This window comes from Rhinolophus ferrumequinum, chromosome 21, assembly GCF_004115265.2.
Source record: "Rhinolophus ferrumequinum isolate MPI-CBG mRhiFer1 chromosome 21, mRhiFer1_v1.p, whole genome shotgun sequence".
NCBI classification, from domain to species: Eukaryota; Metazoa; Chordata; class Mammalia; order Chiroptera; family Rhinolophidae; genus Rhinolophus; species Rhinolophus ferrumequinum.
In genome coordinates this window covers 48,831,599-48,852,111 of record NC_046304.1, presented here as the reverse complement: position 1 = coordinate 48,852,111, position 20,513 = coordinate 48,831,599, and the positions used below count along the sequence as shown (strand labels likewise).

The 20,513-nt window shown below is 51.8% G+C and overlaps 1 protein-coding gene and 1 long non-coding RNA gene across 2 annotated transcripts in view; both read left to right on the top strand.

The window, feature by feature from the left end:
• The window catches only part of SDK2 (sidekick cell adhesion molecule 2), a 251,570-nt gene extending 238,368 nt beyond the window's left edge, over positions 1-13,202 (top strand). The window contains exon 45 of the mRNA XM_033091048.1: positions 9,005-13,202. Within this exon, the coding sequence (XP_032946939.1) occupies positions 9,005-9,358 (354 nt within the window). The 3' untranslated portion in view covers positions 9,359-13,202. The remainder of the gene's footprint in view (positions 1-9,004) is intronic.
• Positions 13,203-18,067: 4,865 nt separating this feature from the next.
• On the top strand, positions 18,068-19,817 carry LOC117013160 (uncharacterized). The gene is made up of 3 exons (XR_004421284.1): positions 18,068-18,256; positions 18,824-18,862; positions 19,634-19,817. It is a non-coding gene; the product is annotated as an uncharacterized LOC117013160 (long non-coding RNA).
• Positions 19,818-20,513: the final 696 nt, after the last annotated feature.

Sequence of the window (20,513 nt, the reverse complement as noted above, 5' to 3'; positions counted from 1 at the left end):
TAAGTCCTCTAAGTGCAGGAGATATTGCCTGCTGGCTCCAGAGCTTTCTGCAGCCTTCCCTGCAGGAGTGCGGGGAGCCCTCACATAGGGCGCTGAGCTGGTCCCTGAGGCCATGCCAGGTGCCAGCCATCCCAAGACCATCCTGCTTCAGAAGTTCACCCAGGATAGGCAGAGGACCTGGGATCGTCCTGTTAGCCATTGGTCTCATTTGTTCAAAACAAGCCCATCATTTAACTACTGTTTCCATAGCAACCTGGAACCAGTCACCCCCAGGAGCACATACCCTAGAGAGGAATCCTCCTGGTTCCAGAAGTCAGTTGTCACAGCAGAATGGCCATCCTCCCTTTGGGGGCAGTGGACCTGCAGAGTTTGGGATGGTTCAAGGTTTGATTTGGAGTTGGGTTGGGTTGGGTTGGGTTGGATTGGGTTTATTTACGCTGAAAGCTGAGTTCCATGAAGGAAGGGACATGTGACAGTTCTGATTCCTATTGCATCCGCAGTGTCCTGCGTGGCGCCTGGTACACGTCACTCTGTACGCATTTGTTGAAAGCCCGAAAGGGTCATTGAGGAAGCTAGTCACGCTGAACAGACTGTAAACCGTGTATGGTTGGGGCCCTTCTGAGTAACACTGATGACAGTGGTCGTACCCCCAGGGGCTGCGCTCAGGGTTCCATGTGCCTCACCACTTTATAGCATTGCAGTGACTTTCCAAGGCAGGCATTCGGGTCATCTTTTCTGTATATGTGGGGAAACTGAGGCTCAGAGAGCTTAAGCGACTTGGCTCAAGTCCAACAGCCAGAAGAGCAAACCCAGGATCCTGGCTTCAATATGCAGAGCCCAACCCCGGGTACAGGTCTTCTAAAGGCAAAGCCTCCTTGGTCCCTTGGTCCCACCCCTGTGCCAGTGATGTCACCCTCATGGCAGACCTTTCTGGAAAGGCCTTCAGAACTGGCTGATGAGACAGTCTTGAGAACAAGTAACTATGCTCTAAAAATCAACTCAAGCCTGGTCTTCAAAGAATAAAGAGAGACAGTCAGAGGAAAGTGCTACAGGTACTAACGTTGTTTAGACAAAAGTTCGTGACCCCATCACATGGCCGCCTTGGAGGGAAGCCACTCATTTGAAAAGCAGCAGCACGTGGTTGTGGTTGGTGTGTGGCCCTGGGCTTGAATCCCAGCTCCGCCTGTTGCTGATTCTGAGATGGGAAGGGGTCCTTCGAAGCTTCGCCCACCCAACACAGTGGCACCGTCTGTCCAAGAGGCTGTTATAAGGAGTCGGGCCTTATAAGAGATGGAGTAGAGCCTGTGCAGTGCCAGACTCATCACAGGGGCCCTGGAAAGGCAAGCAGGATCATTTGGGTCAGCGTGCTCTAGAATGGTCCTTGAGGCCCAGGCCGTTGGCTTTCAGGTCACTGCAGGTAGTGTGGGATCCAGGAAGCTATTGTCAGAGTATTGGTGTCCTCAGAGGTGGAAAGCCCAGGGAGACCTGAGAGCGTGCAGCCATCAGTCACCCGTGTCCCCCAGTGCCAGGGCACTTGTACGTTGTTCAATGGACCATTGTTAAAATATTGAATGGCTTCCATACCTGTTACTAAAGAGCCACCACTCTGAGCCCCTAAGTGTCTCCAAGAGGACCCCAAGCAGACTGCTGTGCTGTGTGATTCTGCAACTCCAGGGATAGGCCTGGTTCAGCGAGGGGATGGCAGGGCCCTGCTTCAGCCAGTGGCTTCTCCTCTGTGCCTCCAGGGTCAGAGCAGAATTTGTGCCCTCACAGCTAAGACGGCCTGGATGTCGGTATCTGTCCAGGGCGGTGAGGGCAGCTTCGGTGGGTGCAAGGGGCCAGCAGACACTGACTTCTCAACACTCACTTCCTGAACCTGTGCTCAGAGGACAGGGAGGTGATGGAGACGTGGCCCTGCCTCCCAGAAGCTCCCCGTGGGCGGGAGGGGACAGGCTGCAGACAGAGCCGCTGGCTTCCCTCTGATGCCCTTGTTACCAACACAAATAAGTAAATCCCGTGGCTACTGTCTCGCTATGAGGAGCCGCTTGACTGCACATCACGGTCTGAATTCTGGAGCGTCCTCCTTTGTGACTTTCAATCTGGGGCTTCAGGTGGAGGCCACTGTTAGTCCTCCTGCCCCAATGGTGTCTGCAAGGACCAGTCCTCAAGAGTCAGCAGCCACACAGGCCGGCCCCTCGGTGTCAGCTGCTCTGGAGAGTGATTGCCTGTCCTTTGAAGTCCCCCTACTCCCAGGTCCTCTGAGAGTGACCGTTGTGTATGCTGCCTGGTTGATATTCGAAGTCAGACCACCCAAACCTCTCCCAAACTGGTGGAAATCTGCCAGCCGTAATAAACAAGAAGTCCGTGTTACTTATAAACAGACACACATGATACGATGTGAGAAAGGCTGTACAGGACTGTGGTGAAGGCTGGGGGTGGAGGGAGAGGGGCTGGAGAGGGCATAGGGCTGGGAGGAGGGGCTGCTGCTCCAGGGCTGCTGGACCAGGGGGTTCCAGGCCTGGGGACACAAAGGCTGAGGCTTAAAGAGTCCATGGCGTGTTTGATGGAATTTCTAAAACTGAAGGATGGCTGCCTTCCAACTTCGTTTTCAAAATAAGAGCCCAAGTTTGGTAGCAAAATTCCAAACTTAGCACACAAGAAAAATCTCAATGGAACAGAAATTCCAAACCGTGGCACGCCTCTCCTAGTCGCTCTTCAGTTCTTTGTGCTATCCTGGCGGCCCCTTTAAGCTCATCAGAATGGAATTAAGCCTATGTGGAAAAAGTTAAGAAAATATACAGAACAACTTAGATCTTAAATCGTATTTATTGAGCACCAAATCATCATAGTGAACATTTATGGAGCTCTTGCCACCAGCCAGGAATGACTCTGAGGGTTGTTTGAGAATGGCACCACTTAACCCTCAGAGATCCTCCGGGAGGGCTGGTGGGATTATCACTATTTTCAGGTAAAGACAATAAGAGTGAGTCGGGGAGCCCCCAACACGAGGCCAGGCTCCACCACTAGTCCCTCTGCACACCTACTGTGCGCCACACACAGGTTGGGCCCTGTATGGCACCTGGGAGGGATAAGCGCTGGATTTGCCCTCCATGGAACTTACTCTGTCAACAAAAGAACATCCAGCCTAAGAAAAATTCTTGTGAAAGTTTCTTTAAGCCCAAAGGACCACAATTGCCAGGAAGCAAAATTTCAACAGATTGAGAAAATGCTCCCAGGAGTGGCAGTTTCTCAGCTTATTTTATACATTAGAATCAAAGGAGGAGACAGAAGGAGGGTTACGTGAAACCCATGGGTAGTGGATTAGGGAGGCAAGAGAAAACAAAGCAGGGAAATCTCTGGGATTGGGTAAAAAGTAAAGCGCAGAGACACATACTTCTTTCACGTTGGTGGTTACAAGGCAGTTAACGTTTACAACACAGAGATGGTATGTGGGCAACCAGATAACAATGGTCTCACGCTCTGGGTCTGGAAAAGAAGATCACTCTGGCATTTCAAAGGTATGTTATCTTAGATGCACAAAGACAATGGACAATTTCAAAGGTAAAGTTCAAGGAAGCTGCAGGCCTAGGACGTGACTACCCGCCATGACTCGTTTTCAAGTTAGAAGTTTTTAGGTCCAGACCATCCCATGTGGTTACTTTGGTCTCGGGGTTTGTAAGGCCCACCAGGGGGGCCTCCCCTGAGCTTGTCAGGTTTAGGATGTGGCCCCTTTTTCACCCACAATTCCTTCCTTGGTGCATTTATTTAACGAGTATTTGTTCCACATCCAGTAAACAGTACCAGGCGCTGTTTACATGTGGCAACTACAGACGTGAGCCAGACGAGCTCTTATGAATGTTACATTAGGGTGTGTTATGATCTATTAGGGAGGACCACATGTGTGTAAATAATCACGTTTACGTTTGTCGTCAAAGTCTTATCACCACAGTAACTAACTTCAGGAGGAACATGGTGAACAAAAGCCTTCCTGTTTCCTGTGGTACAGGGGCAGATAAAGCGCTGCGAGAAATCCTGGGGGAAGATCATATCCTCCTGGATGCTCACAGAGGTTTGCCTGGAGGAGGTGGCGTTTCCGCTGGGCCCGGGAGAGTGAACTGGACTGGGTCGTGCGGAGAAGGGAGCAGTACCGGTTTGCGTTTGGCTGGAGTGGTGGTGGTGTTCTCTCCCCGCCTTCCCTCTGCTGTGTCCCATCTCTTATCACTGTTTGCTTTACGCCCTGGAGGTTGGACCACGAGTCTAATAGGTTCAGGGAGGCCCATCTCCTGCTTCTCCTTAGCCTGACCCACACACGCCCCGGCATCCCAAGCTTGTGCCAAAGTAGAAACACACCACGTGCAGGACAGAGCCTGGGGAGGAGGAGGAGAAGAAGCTACATCTTGGGCTCCTGCTGTGTGCCAGGCCCTATGCTTTGTACATTCGCTTTTAACATCCAACCACCCCTCTGTGCCAGTGGGAGGATCGCCCTTGAACCAGTGGGGAAACGGAGGCTCAGAGAAGTCAAGCAGCTTGCCCCTGATCACAGAGCTCAGAAGTGCAGGCAGGAGGGACTCAAATCCAGGTCCCACTGGCCCTGAGGCAGCTCTGCGGCAGCCTGGCCTCACCCAGCTTCCCGCACACAGGGGAGATTGAAGGAGGGAGGCCTGCCCCGCCCCTGACCCCAACCACCACCCACTGACCTCGGGAGGCCTCTGATGGCTGAGGGCGCACACTGAGTCACTTGGCATGTAAGGGCACAAGTAGCGTATGTGACCTTGTATCTGAGCTGAACCTTTTGAAAGAACCTTCACAGATTTCTATTTGAGCACAATTTGCCCGGAGCCCTGATACAATTGTGCCTGGAGGGCGTGTCTGGGGAGGGAGACACTTAGCATATTCCTGCCCACCCCACCTCTGATCTCCAGGAGGCTGCCACCCCTGCAGGACAGGCCCCAGCTCATTCAAGGGTAAGTGCATCCAAGCAAATAGACTCTTGCCGCACTTCAGGCTAGGCTGGGTGCAGGAAGTGCCACAGCTGAGGGCACGGCTCCTCTCCACAGTCAATAAAGCCGTGGCGGGGTGACCTATCACCAGAGACAACACATTCCTGTGTGACTTTGTGAGAAGCCACCACAGGAGGGCATCCTGCCTGGCCCCAGGGTCTCAGTACCAGTCCCCACGCCTGTGTGGCACCCTCCCCATCGCCTGCCGAGTCCGGTGCAAGAATTCCTACCGCGAGAGAGGAGCCGAGAAGCAGAAGGCTTGCCTTTGCTCCCTCTCTTTTGTTCCTGTCTTTTCTCGGGGTTCCCCCGGCTCCCCTCCCCAGGCTCCCCTCCCCAGGCCCGGCCGTGTGCGCTCCTCCTCCCCAGACTCTGTCCGGTAATTGCTGACGGAGTGCTTTGAGGAGCTGTTAAGAGGCCCTGGAGCTGAGGCCGTCGCCTGATTGCCTGGCAGCCTGGCGGGGCTGCCCGTGAAAGGCCTCCTTTGTGCTGGGCCCGTTACTGGGAAGCTGCATTCAATTACCGAGGGCCCAGGGAGAGTTGAAAGCCGGAACGGGAGCCCCCGGTCCCCCCTTGCTTGCTTTCTTCTCTTCTCACCCCACCCCCACCCAGAAAAGAAACAGATGTTCACAGGCGCAGTGGAGGCGGGAGAGCAGTCACGGATGCAGAGACCCCCTCCTTTGGCTTTGGAGAGCTGGGGGCGAGGGCGCAGACCAAACGCGAATGCCTGCCCCGCCCACAGGCCCGCTTCCTTTAGCTCCCGGCTCTTCCTTCTCTCAGTTTCTCACCCCCATCGGCGAGGCTGCCCCACAGAGTGTCTGGCACACAGTGGGTGCTCAACAGATGGTAGCTGGTGGAACTGCGATAATTCGATGAATGAGCTTTGGGATCTGGGCCCCCAGGAGGTCCAGGGAGGCCCGTTCCCCACCCTACCAGTCAAGCCTCGCTCTGGGAGTGAAATGAGGGGGTGGCTGGAGCTGCCTGAGCCCTGAGTCAGCTTCCCCCCACCCCACCCCCCTGGCCCCTTCTGACTCCTGCTGAGGAGCTTTGAGGCCCCCTCCCACCCAGGCCCACCCTCACCCTCCCTTACAATACCTTCCACAACATTCTCTCATGTGTAGCTCATTTCACCCTGTGAACTGCAGAGACCGACCCATCTTACCAACAAGGATGCTGAGGCCGTAGAGGCCAAGTGATGGGTCCAGACTTAGCCTGTAAGAGACGGAGTCAGAATGGCATCAAACCCCAGTCACCTTCTACCCCAGACACCCACTCGCTCTGGGGTTTCTCCCCAAGGCTGGAGCTAGCGCTGATGCTTAGCAATTATTCCAACCATCTAGTGGGTGCCCTTCCAGAGACACCTAACCTGTAGGGAAAACTGGGGGGCACCCCTGTCTTCCTCCTGCCCCCACACTCACAGACCCTCACTGCCCCTGGACCAGAGGGACTCCAGCCTCCTGCCTCAGGGCATCGCCACCTGCTCAGATGGCTCCCGCCTCTGGGCCAGCCTCTCCCCAGCCCCAGGCACCGCCCCTCCACCCCCTCCCTGCTCCTGGCATATGGAGCCCTACGGCTGTGCAGCCCCTTTGTTCCCTCCTGGGCCAGCAGCTGGGCAGGAGGCAAAGAAAGGGACTTGTATTGTGTTGCTTCCTGTGGAGAATGTGTGAGGGACTTCCCATTGTCTTGGGCAGTGGTGAGAATATTGAGGTCCTGGGTGTGTCTGCTGGGGGTGGTGGTGAAGAGGGTGGCAGCAGACACTGTGCAGGGAGGGGTGAGGACTCAAATTAGCAGATGGACTAGGGAGTATGTATCCCCACCGGAAGAGAGAGGGGGGAGGGACTCTCATTGCCGTTCTGTGACCTCTAGGCAGGAGTGTAGGAGTGAAGAGCACGTGTGGGCTGTGGGAAAATCAGGCTGGTCTGTTCAAGCCCAGCTGATCATTTCCTTGGGTAAAAACACACGCGCTAGAGGAGCTACAGCACAGCGGTGTGAACATTGCACACGGTGATGCAATCAGCATTTCCCTAGTTGGTATCATTACAGTCCTGTATGTACGTCGGTGCTGTTTCTCTGGAGGGTCTGGCTGCCGTCGAGGACTTTGAGTTCCTGAGAAGAAGTGTACCTTTCATAGCTCATAGCTCACACCTTTTGGGCAAGATCAGCTCTCCAGTTTCTTGACGTGTAAAGGCAGCTGATCATTCTGGACTTAACTTGTGTTGGACTCACTGGGTTTCCTTGCTGCTGGTTTTTTCCAACGTGTATTTTACTTAGGTTGATGGAATTAACATACTGCCTCCAAGCGTGCGTTAGCTGGGCAGAGATGAGGCGACTTGAGCACGGTCTTCTGAGTTGTATTTTGTTGCGAGTGTACGGTTCACTAAAATCAGAGTGCTTCTCTTCCGGAGAGTTCTAAGGGCGTTCCCATCCGCTGTCTTCTTAATTCTCACAACATTGCTGGGAGCCTGGGATGAGGGACGGGGTGCACGATATTTTTAGCTCCACAATGCAGATCGCAACGTTATTTTATTTTACAACCCAGATTGACTCTTGTCGCATGTTGATGGCCCCAACTGGCAGATGAAGCGCGTGCCAAGAACACAGAAGTACCGACAACTTTAAGAATAATATGTTATATTCCTTTTAAAAAGCTTCAGGATAGTCGTCGTATGAAAAGGCAGAACTTCTGTTGATGTTTTTCTCATGTTTATTGTATAACTGAGTGTTGCTTTTATTTTGGGTCACACATGGGTGAGAGTTGTTAGCATTTGTGAAGTGCCAAGAGCCTTCGAAGGACTTATAAGCTGGCCCTGGCTTTGTCCCTAGTCACGCCGTCAGTCAGCGGCTGGACCAAGGTTGGAACTCAGTAGATCGCGCATGAACCTATGAACCTCTGTTTTCAAATGTAGGTGGTGTTGTTATTCGGGTATGGTGAGGCCAACAGGTGAGGGGACGATGGCCACTGAAAAGATAGTTTGTTACTCACAGTTCCCAAAAAGAGGGGCCACACCGTGCCACGCAGGGCCACACGGGGAAGCAGCAGGGTCGGTCAGGAGGCAGAGGGAGCAGGAAGAAGACCCGGGCAGGAGCCTTTATTGTGGTTTCCAGAGGGAAGTCAACGCAGGGAGAAGCAGGCTTAGGCTGGTTTGAATACCTTCAGGGGCTCCGAGTGGTCAGGGCTGTCCCCGGTTGGCTGGTACCTGGCCCTGGGTAATTAGGGACAGGGATAGGGGGTCAATGTGTGAGAGCCCATTGGAGGGGATGGTGGGGGTGTGGACTCTGGATATGAGAGGCTGCTTACTGTCTCTAAGAACTGACCGGCTCTGGGAGGGGCAGTCCCTCAGGGTCAGCGAGGCCCCAGACGTCAAAGCATCAGAAACACCAAAACTAAAAAGGCGTGATGCGTTCAACCTCGAAAACATTCTGCCAAGTGAGAGAAACCAGACACAAAAGTCACATATTGGATGATTCCATGTGTATGAAATAGCCAGAAGGGGTAGAACCCTAGAAACAGGAAGTGGATCTGTAGTTGCCAAGGGTGGGGGCAGCGGAAGGGGGAGGCTGGGGAGGACGGAATGGGAAGTGACTGCTTAACGGGCACAGAACTTTCCTGTGGGGTGGTGAAAATGTTTGGGACCAGACAGCGGTGATGGCTGCACAACATGGTGAGTTTGCTAAGTGCCACTGAGTCTTATACTTGAACACGGTTAGCTTTAGGTGATGTGAATTTCACCTCAATTTTCAAAAAAAAAAAAAAAAATACAACTGAGGTCTTTGGAGTCACATCAAAGATCCATGGCTCTGTGCCATGATCTGCGCTGAAGGAAGCAAGAGTCAGGCGTGAGAGGGCATTGTACGCTCCCGGCCTGGCGGGTGCTGAGGGGCACGCCGTCCAGGGCTTGGAAGAGGCGGAGCGGACTTTCAAACCAGAGCACTTGTGTGCCTCGCAGCCCTGAGCACGCTGCCTTGTCCCCCCCAGGCCACTGACACCCCGTCCTCTGTCCTCCCAGGGAAGCGACAGCGAGTATGAGGTCGACCCGAACCCCCAGAAGGCCCACTCTTTTGTCAACCATTACATCAGCGACCCCACTTACTACAACTCGTGGCGGCGGCAGCAAAAGGGGATCTCCAGGGCCCAGGCCTACAGCTACACGGAGAGCGACTCGGGGGACCCAGACCACGCCACCATGGCCAACAGCAGCAGTGCCCAGCAGGGCAGCCTCTTTCGGCCCAAGGCCAGTCGGACCCCAACGCCCCAAAACCCCCCTAACCCCCCAAGTCAGCAGAGCACCCTCTACCGCCCCCCCAGCAGCCTCGCCCCTGGCTCCCGGGCTCCTATAGCAGGATTTTCATCATTTGTTTGACGTCTGAAGAGGAAAAGGGAAAAGAAAAATGGCACCAAACTCCCCCTCCCCGCAGCACCGCCTGCCAGAAAACAAAAACACCAAGAAACCAAGACACCAAGTCAACTGTTCACCTCCTGAGTTTATTTTTCCAGATTCCAGGGCCAGCAAAGCTGGTGTGAGAAGGAGGGAGAAGAAAACCACGAGAGGACGTGTGTGGCCAGCGATTGGTCAGCTTCAGGACTGCGGGGTTTGCTGCTCCTTCAGGGGTGGGGAGGAGCTGGGGGAGCAGCTGTGGTGGGCACGAGTGGGTCGGGCCCCTGGAGGGAGAGGAAGAGAGAAGGCAGAGGGCTGGAGGGCTGCACGACAGGCGTGGCTGAAGGGAGAAGAAACTGCTGGAAACCCAACTGGCTGACTTCTGCATATGCCAGAGCCCTGGGGGTGAAGCTTACCTCCTCTCTCTTCACTCAACCAGTGCCACATGCTTCCCTGTCCCTGGCAGGAATGGATGGCCCTGCTGCCCCCTGCCCTGCTCCTCACCCTCCACTGCCCCCCTGCTTTGCCCAACTTCCCCACCAACCATTTGGTTTATTTACAAAAAGGAAAACAACTAAAGGGTGGGAATTTGCCTAGGTAGCTCCTTGTTCCTAATATGCTTTTTTCTTGTGAATCCAAGGAAGAGGGCCCCTAGACGTGCGGGAGGGTCCCCCCACCACCACCCCCACCCCACCACGACCACCACCACTGAGCCTAGCCATCCCTTTCCTTGATGTCACTTTCTGAGCACAGATGAGGAAGAAAGAACTCGGGGGACAGAGTAGGGGCACGGGCTGCAAATCACTGGGATAATTGGGTGTAACACAGGAATGTAAAAAGGCAACTTTTTTTCAATTCAGGTACTACCTGTCCCTTCCTTAAAGGAAGAGAGAAAAAGGCACTCCTTGGACAGGGAAATTCAGCTTGACTGGGGCTGGTGAGCTAGCCGGGGAAGAGGGAAGGCCATATCAGACACACCACTCTCCCTGGACAGACACCTTCCTTCTCTCTCTCTCTGTCTCTCTGTCTCTCTCTCTCTCTCTCGTACCCTGTACACTTACAAGGAAAGGGTTTAGGGATCCTCTCCAGTGGAAATTCCTTTGGGTTCTTCCAGCCAAACAGGAACTCACTTTCCGAACCGTGCTCCTCTCACTCTCCACCCACAGTTCTCTGTGTCTAAAATACCCCTCTTCTAAGCACAGGGGCACAGAAGCCCAGAGGACGGGCCAAGTCCCTGGTCCAGAGACCAGAGTTGCCATAGTTTGCCCAAGCTGCTCAGCACAAGGTTTACGAAGAGTCAAAGACCGTCCCAACCCCCAGTGATGTCTTCTAGGCTTGGCTCAGCCCAGCAGTGCCTGGAGCGAGGCGGGGCCGGCCTAAACTGGACACAGGTCCTGAGATGCATCGCCAGGCCGGCCAGGAGGAGCAGGTCAGATGGGACCCAGGGACAAGAATAGCCCATGGGAGGCAAAGCTTTTACACGCACACAAGCTGCTCCAAGGAATGTTCTTTAAAAAGCCACTCTGATGGCCTGGATCTTCCCATCAGCTCGAGTTCCGGATTTAGGGGTGAGAGGGGAGACTTTCTATCGAATTCCCTGGGCACCCCCACAGTTGGGGATGGACACACCCTCTGGAGATGAGATGACCTGGCCAGCACGTTAGTGGGCAGGGCTCACTGGGGTGCCCAGCACGGGTACTGCTGGCCCTGCCAGGGGCAGGGGTGGGGAAAGCAGTGCCCTATTTTGGAGAGTGAGGAGAACAGTTAGGGGAGGCCTGAGTGGAGGATTTGGGAAGGAAGCCAAGGGAAGAGAGGGCCTGTACCCCTCCTTACTGGCCCCAAAGCATGTGACTGGATGGAAGCAGGGCCAGGGGCCTGCGGAAAGAGCACACCCAGCCATGGGCTCCTCCCCAAGCACTGGGACCCCTGGGAACCGTGGACAGGGGAAGTTGGAAGATGGCTCAGCAGGCAGTCTGACCCAGCTCGGGGTCCAGAGCTTCACCTTGAAGGGGGTCTTGGAAGAGAAACACAGTCTTTCCCCCAAAGAGGGACACAGGCCTGAAATTCTCTTCCATACACATCTGGCATCTCCATACAGCACATCTGCAATTGCCCGCGTGTGGTCACGTGGCTGCTTTCTCTTTCATCTTCTCTCTTTTTTTAACAGCGTGGTCCTCTTCCCTATCTGCTGTGTGTTTAACCATTTAAGGAAATTCCTGATTTGCATTAGGGAATTACTCAAGCCCAGCCCAGTGGGGCATTTTTTTGGGAGGAAGCAGGGGTGAGGAAAAACGTGTGTGTGCGTGCGTGTGCTCACACGTGCACACGCACACACATGTGTTGCATATGAGGCCACATTTCCTTTGCCTAGAGCACTAATGTTCGCCCTCCGTCCTCTCCCCACATGTTCATTCACGCCCACGCTGACACATGTTCAGGTGGGACGTTGCCTTGGGCTCACGCACATGCACACACAGATATGCACAGAACACACACTGCATGTGTGTCAGCAAAGCCTCTTGCAACTCCCTCTATGATGTAAATTGTGTCCTCTGTGAGGCACCAGCAGCCTGAGTCAGTCCCACTTGGGTCACAGCTGGGATCTGTTTTCTGAGAGGAAGAGGACAATTGTGCAAACCAGGGCTCTTAGAGGAGCCGTGAAGGCAGGCTGGGCGCGAGGCGAAAGTCCACCTTTAGCCCCTACCCACCCATCCGAAATGTTGCCTCCACCGCCCCAGCCACACCTGGAAGACCAGGTCTCCAGCTGGGAACTCTAGGTTTCTGAGAGGACATCATTTTGCCTTTGTTTACATATCTGCTGGGGCAGTGGAGGCTCCCAACCCCCATCCAGATACCTGGCTGCATGGGGACGGTGTGGTGGGCACTGCCCATGGGTACCAGGGAGCCACCATGACCTATGGTTTCCTGGGCCAGTGATGCCAGGACCCCTGTCCACGTGACTCCATCTGAAGCAGGTTCACACCAGGACACTGGCCACCTGGCACCTTCGGCTCTGTTTGGGTCTGACCTTGGGAAGTCTCCTGGTGTTGCACCCAGCAGCCCACACTTGGCACACCAGGGTTGCCCTTCCCCCTCCTGGCCATGCCTCCAGGTTCCCATCAGCTCCAAACCCAGGCTGCCAAGACAACCAAAAAGCTGCTCCGAGTTCCAGAAGCACCTTCCTCTCAGGGCTCCAGGGAGTTTGCAAACCCAGGCTGCCTGTCCTGACACTGCCGTCGTGATCCAGAGGAGACAGGACACTTCCCGCTGCCCCACTGGTACACACTGTTTCAAGGCCTTCTGACTCTGCCCACACCTCCCTGGGCAGTGCTTTCAAAGGTGCCGGAGCCACCGCATAGCCCACCCTGGGCAGGGCTTCCCTCACCTTCCCATGGTGCCCACACTGGGGGAGGGGCTAGAGGCGAGGATGCGGGGAGGGGGTACCATGTGAGCGGCAGCCACTGGCTCCTGAGTGCCTGCCTCTGTGTGGTCCTGCCCAGGGCAACCCTGACCACCACCCTGAGCACAGGTGCCCTCTTGGGACCCCCCCCACCGCCACCATTTGTTTCTGTAAGAAAAACCAAAAGCATTTAAATGCGTTACCTTTCTTTACTCATAGACTCCAAAAACAAAAACCAACACAAATCTTTATTTTTTGATTTAAAAGATATAATGAAAAATTATGGGGAGAGTATTCATTATGGCCGGTGTCTATCTGTAAGAAATATATATATATATATCTATATGTCATATAGCTTGTTAGCAGGTTTATTTTTTAAATGAAAGGTAAGGAAGAAACTGATTTGAAATCTATACCATGAGAAGTCCCATGTCCTGTCAAACTTGTCAGTATTTTATAAATAAACTTTTTTTTTTTGAGTTCTGAAGCAACATTCATTTTCCCTGGAAGGTAAATGAGGACCCCGCCCCCATCTGATGCTCAAGCCATCTGCTCCCCAAACACTCATTGTTAGCCATTCTGTGCTTTTGCAGAGAGAGTCAAGGGTCCAACTTGTTTGCTTTCTTCATTCGTAGGTGAATGGACATCTATTCCTTCAAGTAAAATGGACTATTTTCTTTGTTTTACGCTTCTAGGATAAGAGCTTCTCAGATGATGCCAAATCAGAGGCAAAATGGTAATGGTTAATAATAGCAATAGCTAACACTTGTATGGCAGTCACCCTGTGCCAGGCACTGTTCTAATGACTTTACATGGATTAACTCCTAAAATCCTTGTGACAACCCCCTAGGAGGGGAGCTGGATGAGGGAAAATGTAAGTGGCTTGCCCCTGAGAATTGGAAAAGCCAGGCTTTGTACTAAAGCCATCCGGCTCTCTCTGGAGACATACCTGCTGCCTTTCTGATATGTTAGATTTGCCCATTTTCACTTTAGTTTCTACAAAACCAGCACCCCGGGCCGTAGGGGTCCTCATACAGTGAGAACCACGGTGGTGGTGGGTGGGTCTAACCCAGTTAATCCACCCAGGTTTACAGTTAAGGCTTGACTCCCTGAATTTATGCGTGCAGTGGTGTCCCGTGATACCACATTTAGCTCACGTAAATTAAGTCAGATGGGTTCAAATAAGAGAGAGTGAAGGAAAGATGAGTTTAATGGAGTGTAATGCCGCTCAATGAGTCTACTGAGCTCACATGGCCTGCATTGTTCTATTAAGTACATGAGACATTTATTCACACAGAGGCTGCGGTGTAGAATCAAAACAGATAAAGCAGGGAATTTTAAATATATGTGTGTGTGTGTATATACACACACACACATATATGTACATTATACACTATTTCTATAACTCACAAATGTAAACTCATTCACCAATCTTAATGTTGAGCCATAGTATTTTTCTTTTTCTGAGAATGGGCTCCACGTATAGAGTTCTCTGTTGTCTTTCTTACATAAACCACATCTCTAATGCATCCTCAGTGAATTCCAGTTTCGATCTCTTTAAAGCAAAGCAAAAACGTATAGAAATTAGGAATTGAAGACTGCCGGTTTCCAGTTCTGCATGCAAGGAGCTTGGAAGTTGCCGGTCCACCCTAAGAACAAGTAAAAAGCTGAATATGCTAAAAAAAAAAAAAACAACAACGAACTCTTCTCAGATCCATCAGAGAAGTAAAGGGACAGGGCAGATTGCTGCCTCCCAAATTGGAGAAACAGAAGAATATGGAGCACCTCAATTTAGCAGAGTAGAAATTATGAGTTGCTATAAGAGCAGAGTCCCAGATTTTATCATTTTTTCCCTAATAGTTTACAGTTCCTGTCCATGATTAATTCAAGATGCTCTTTACTTTTGCAACGTACTCCTTTTCCAAAGCATTCGATGTAATTTTCAAAGAAATAACAATTCTTTCGCATTCTTATCTTAGGCACTTACATCATACTTAATTAAATTGTGTGATTACTATAAAAAGTACAACCGGCACAAACAAGTTTGGGAACAGTGATAATAGACTCTGTAAACATCCAACTCGATTCGGCAGGAGCAGAAGTGTATACAGACTCTTAGCCTTCAGTATTCAGGGACTATGGGCATTTAATGGTTCGCAGAAGGAATACAGAGAATCATTGAACGTGGCCAGTTGGTTAAGTGAAGTTCAGATAAGAGAGCTTCTCCTGTATATATTGCAGTGCAGACCATGCATTCTGTACTTGATGGCCAGTTTTCAAGGTGCTTAAGGGATTTGCAAGGGTAATTTTGACTACACATAATCTTTACATTACACATAATTTGAACCCAACCCACACATGAAATGCAACTCCCAGAAGAGTGGGTTCTAGTTCTAGAATGGTAACTTACAAACTGTGTGTAATCTACCACCGATCAGCTCAATGGAAAGATCCAATGAAATGAGATTTGAAAGAAAGGGCTTTGACCACCAACGGCATGTCTTTCTGGTTGTCAAATCATGTTTGTTCTCAAGTCACACAACACTCTTTAATTGCAATCTTCTCATTCATTTCTAATCCCAGACTGGCCCCGCCCTAACTGTGGCCAGTGGGCATGGACTTTGGCTGTCTCCAGCTCCATTATCAATCAAATACCCTGGAAAAAAAAAGACAATGTCTGCACCAAAAAAATGAGGAAGGTAAATCTGCTGAGAAGGAAGGAGGGAGGGAGAAAGGAAGGAGCTTTCCAAAGCCAAAGCTCCGTGGTGGGATTATCATGCACTGGTTTGGATTATACACAGTACTTCTTTCCACCGAGAAAAGGTAACTTCACCTGGAAAACATCAAGGAGGTCTCTCAGAATTCAGTGGAGTTTCTTTTCTTAAAGCTCCCAGAGTTACTAAATGGGAAAAGCACTTTTGGTTGGCAAGACTGACCAAAAAGAGCAAAATTCCAGCTGGAACTTGAACTTGGGTTCAACCTCTGCCAGCCTCCACTATCTCATCTGTGGAATGGGTGCAATACCCGTCTGCCTTTTTTAGTATCAGATTCATGGAGCAAAGAATAGGGAAAAAACCATTCAGACAGAGGTGACCTCCAGGGGGGTTCTCTCCTGACGCCCCACCGCCCCTACCACCCCCCCACACACACACATGCTTCCATCCCAGTTTCTCTGTCCCGTACATGGAAGGGCAAGTCCGGAACCATCATATAGATGCTGTTTTTTTCAGTTTCCCGATTTTGATGGCAAAGCACTTTGGTAATGGGGCTTGGCTGGAGTCAACAGATGGAGATGGCGACCACTATTTTTCTTTTTGATTTCCTAGCTTCTGGCAGGGAGGAAGCAGCTGGCTCCGGAGTTTATGGAGGAGATTCTTATACCATACAGTGTAAGAAGGGGCAGTGAGCCTTGACTGGGCCTGAGCAGTAAGGCTCCAGCTTGGTCTGGTCAACTGGCTCCATCAGACTCAAGAAGAGCTGCCCCCACCACCTGCCACAAGGCTCCCGGCACATTTTGCAACCACCCTTCTTGAATGCCGGCCCTGAGAGGCTCTGAGGAAATCCAGGAGACCTTAGTACTTCCTATTTGGGGACTGTTTGGGCTATATAGAGCCAATTGTTCAGAAGCTAAACAGTACCATGGGGATGAAAATAACTAAATAGTGTTTGGTTCCCTTTTCTGCCAATGTTGACTGTCCAAGTCAACCAAGCCCTGTGCGTCAGGGCTCATTACTACTTAGCCCGAGCTGCTGCCAGGGCCAGGTTACCCCAAAGGGCATGGGGTCAAAGCCCAAACAGCACCATGCATTGTTCCAGAAGATCTGGATGCAGTGACACCCTCGGCCGTGTCACCCTGGACTCTGCCCTGAAGGCTGTTGCAGTGACATGGGCACAATGTAGTACCGACAGGGAGGCCCCTCCTTGTGGCCTTCCTTAGACATACAGCTCAGGTACGTGGGCTTGCAGGGTACTGGGGAGCTGGGCTGGCTGCACCCAGCCCTCTGTAGCCACATGGTCTTGCAGGGTTTAGGATCTGCTCAGCAGCTCCTTGTGGGGCCCAGATAAAGTGGCTGATGCATGGGGTCAGCATAGGTGACTCCTATCGTCCCGCTGTAAGTATTAATAATGCTACCTTTCGCTTTGGTCAATATGTTATCTGGTTCCCCTACTGATGGCCCTAGGACTGACATGTTGACGGTCTTGGAGAACTAAAGGGACCATCTCCTGGGCACAAGCTGTGATTTGGCACGGGGGAGGGGAGGGTGTGGCATGGAAGAGGCTGCAAGTCAGGTTTCTTCTACCGTCAGATCTGCTCAGAATTTGGAGTACTGTGACCCCAAATTCAGAGGGACGCTCGTCCCTCTTGTTGCTTTCTCAGACCCTAACTCCTGCCCCTACTGTCTACTACTGTCCTCAGTTCTCCCTACCAAGGGCTCTGGGACACACTGGTGTCTGGAGGACACTGCCTTGCCTAGACCCTTTTGAAAGAGAGGGTCTTATTAACAGAGTTGCTAAAGAAAACAAGAAACACGTCTTCCATCTCTAGCACCTCCCCCCAATCTCCACTCCCAGTCCCCAAGACTGACGGATTGTTTGTGACAGCTGGTCGAAATGGGGGAAATCATGCTGGTGCTAGTCTGCAGACATCTTATTGGTCAACACAGCTGATACAGCAGAAAACACAGCCCTTGGACGGAGGAAACCTGGTTAAAGGTAGGGTTGCCAGATAAAACTCAAACCAAATTTTGCACAGGACCTATGTATCCTAAAATATTATTTGTTATCTGAAATTGAGATTGAACCCGGCAGCCTCTATTTTTCTTTGCTAAATCGGCCACCTGGCCCAAACCCTAACTCTCCACCAGAGGTGGGGGCTTCTACAAAACTTTCAGAACCTCAGTTTCCTCCTCCAGAAAATGGGGATGCTGAAAACCCCTCTGTGTCCCTCGCCAAAGAGCGTGTGGGTCTTAGAAGAGCTATTACGTGTGAACATAATTCGTAAGTCATGCAACACTCTACACATGTAAGGGATTATCGCTATTGTTCGTGGATAAAATGACACTTCTGTGGAATGATCCAAGAGCTTCTGGCTCTGGGCACCATTCCGGCTCAATCAGTCCCCACTTCCAGTCCTCACTGAGTCGTGCTCTGCCTGCTGCAGGACTTTTCCTAGCTGGAAATCATCTCAAAAGAAAACTTCTGAATCTCAGCAATTTTTTTGTGGCGGGGGGAGGGGTGGTTTGGAGGTGGGGAGAACACAACCGGCCTTTCAGAATGTATCAGTCATGCTGGAAGGCAACAGTACACTCAAATCAGGATCATTTGAAGAGAGTTTCATAGAGACCACTCCCCATGTTGTGGTAAGGTCGGGAACAGCTGGGTGCCATTATCACCGGGGTCTGACATGGCCAGTGGAGGAGGACGATACTGGAACCTGCAGGCAGAGAAGGCTGGACGGACACAGAGACGCCCCACAGCAGCAGGTCGGGAGCTGAAGCATCACCTTCTCCCCACTGATCTGCCTCTCCTTTTTGTCCTCCAGTCTCCTGCCTGGGCTGCCTACGGTCCAAACCCAGCGGGCAGTGACAGGTCACTGGAATGTGGTCCTCACAGGCCAGCCTCCCCAGGGGGCAAACAGTAAGGTGGGGCGTGGACAGGAGGGTCATGTGGGCGCCGGCAGGCCCGCGATGGTGCTCACCGTGTCTTCTAATGTTTTTTCCATGGAAAGTTCCACTCTTACACCCAAGGCTAACGATAGGTATTTCTCTTACTCTCTTTTCTCAATGTTGATAAAGAATGGAATTAGGCCCAAAGAGGCTTGCTGGAGCTTTCACCAGAATAGGCGGGATTTTCTAGCGTATGAGAGAATTTACAAGGCTGTTGACTTTCTGTGGCTGGCAACCTCCTGTGTCAGCTAGAACCTAATGACATCAATGAGAGCAGCTGACCTGTGTTGACTGGGCTCAATGCTGAAGGCCTTTTCTACCGTTTGGTTAATCCCCACGGCAGGCCCACAATACAGGAATTTCACGTTTCCCCCCATTTAACAGATAAGGACACCTGACATGGACCGGGAAGAGACCTGCTGGGTAAGTGCCGGAGCCAAGATTGGACCCCAGGCCTGACTGGCTCTACTACAGCCCCGCCCCCCATGTAACCACGCAGCCTTCACCCAGGGCTCAGATGTTGCTGGACCTGGAGGAAGGGACCTGGAGGAGCGGACCTGGGCCCTTGGGGAGGAGGCCTGTGCAATCTGCGCAGCCACAGGCCAGGCAGGGAACATTGTTTCAGGGCAATGCTATCTACATGGGGCAAACCTTCTCCCTAAATGGCCAGATAGTAAATAATTCAGCATTTTCTGGCTACGGTCTCTGTGTAGCAATTGGTCCTGGTGAGGAAACAGCCAAAGACAATATATAAATGTGCATGGCTGTGTTCCAGTCCAGTTATATTTATGGGCACTGAAATTAGAACTTCATATAATTTTCACCTGTGAGGAGATATCATTCTGGTTTTTATTTTTTCTGAATCATTTTAGAATGAATCATTTAAAAATCATTCTTAGCCCATCGACCACCCAACAAGAAGCAGAGTTTGCTACCCTCTGGTCTAAAGTGGCTTCCGGTCAAGTCTACACTTGCTGGACTCTCTATAGAGCTCTGGTGTGACACCCCTCCCCAAAATATAGTCTGTAGGGTACTACTGTAGGAGGTTGAGTGGTGTCCCCTAAAATTCACCTTCACCTGGAACCTCAGAATGTGACCTGATTTGGAGGTGGGATCTTGGCAGCTGGGATTAGTTAAGATGCGGTCATACTGCCTTAGTGTGGGCCCTAAACCCACGGCTGGTGTCCTTATAAGGAGCAGAGAGGACACAGAGAGACACACAAGGGAAGAAGACCATGAGAAGACACAGGCAGAGACTGGAATGATGCAGCCAGAAACCACTGGAATTGGGCAGAAGCAAGAAAGGATTCTTCCCTCGAGCCTTTAGAGGGAGCCTGGCCCTGCCCACACTTTGACTTTGGATTTCTAGTCTCCAGAACCAGGAGAGAATAAATTTTTGTTGGTTTCAGCTGCCCAGTTTACAGTTATTTATTATGGCAGCCCTAAGGAACGAGGAATAAGCTCTGCTTGGAGATCCAAAGTGCATCTTTTATCTCTTGGAGTTTAGGTTCAGTAGACTTACAGAGTCTGGCAGGATCCCAGGACCAGGTCCCTCCCAGACCTTGGGCCTCCCTTTGCTTCTCCCTCCCAGTCTTAGATTTCTGTAGAAAAGTGCCAGCCAGCACTGAATTAAATTGGCAACTATGGGATGCTTGTTTTCCTGTTTCTCTCCAACCTTCCCTCTTTTTAAATTGTTTCCACCTCTCACTAGGAGCCAAACAACAGTCCTTCCCTGAGGGTCAGGAAAAACCCTCACCCACCACCAACCTGCAAAATATTAATCACAGATGCTGGTGACTAGATGCTGGTGACAGAGGGGGCCTCTCTCCCTCTGTGGCTGTCACTGGGTCAGGGCAGGGGGTCGGGAGAACAGCTGGGGAGAAGAAGGGGTGCAGCCAGCCTGAGTGTGGGTGGCGGGCAGACCTGGCATTCTGGGCCGGGCACTGTGCCTGGGATGTGGTGAGGCCGGGCAGGCTTCCCCCTCTGGGTGCCGAGGACCACACACCCTCTCAAGACAAGGTTCCACATCCCACAACTTCTACTAGGACCCGCCAGCAAAACAGGCTACATGGAG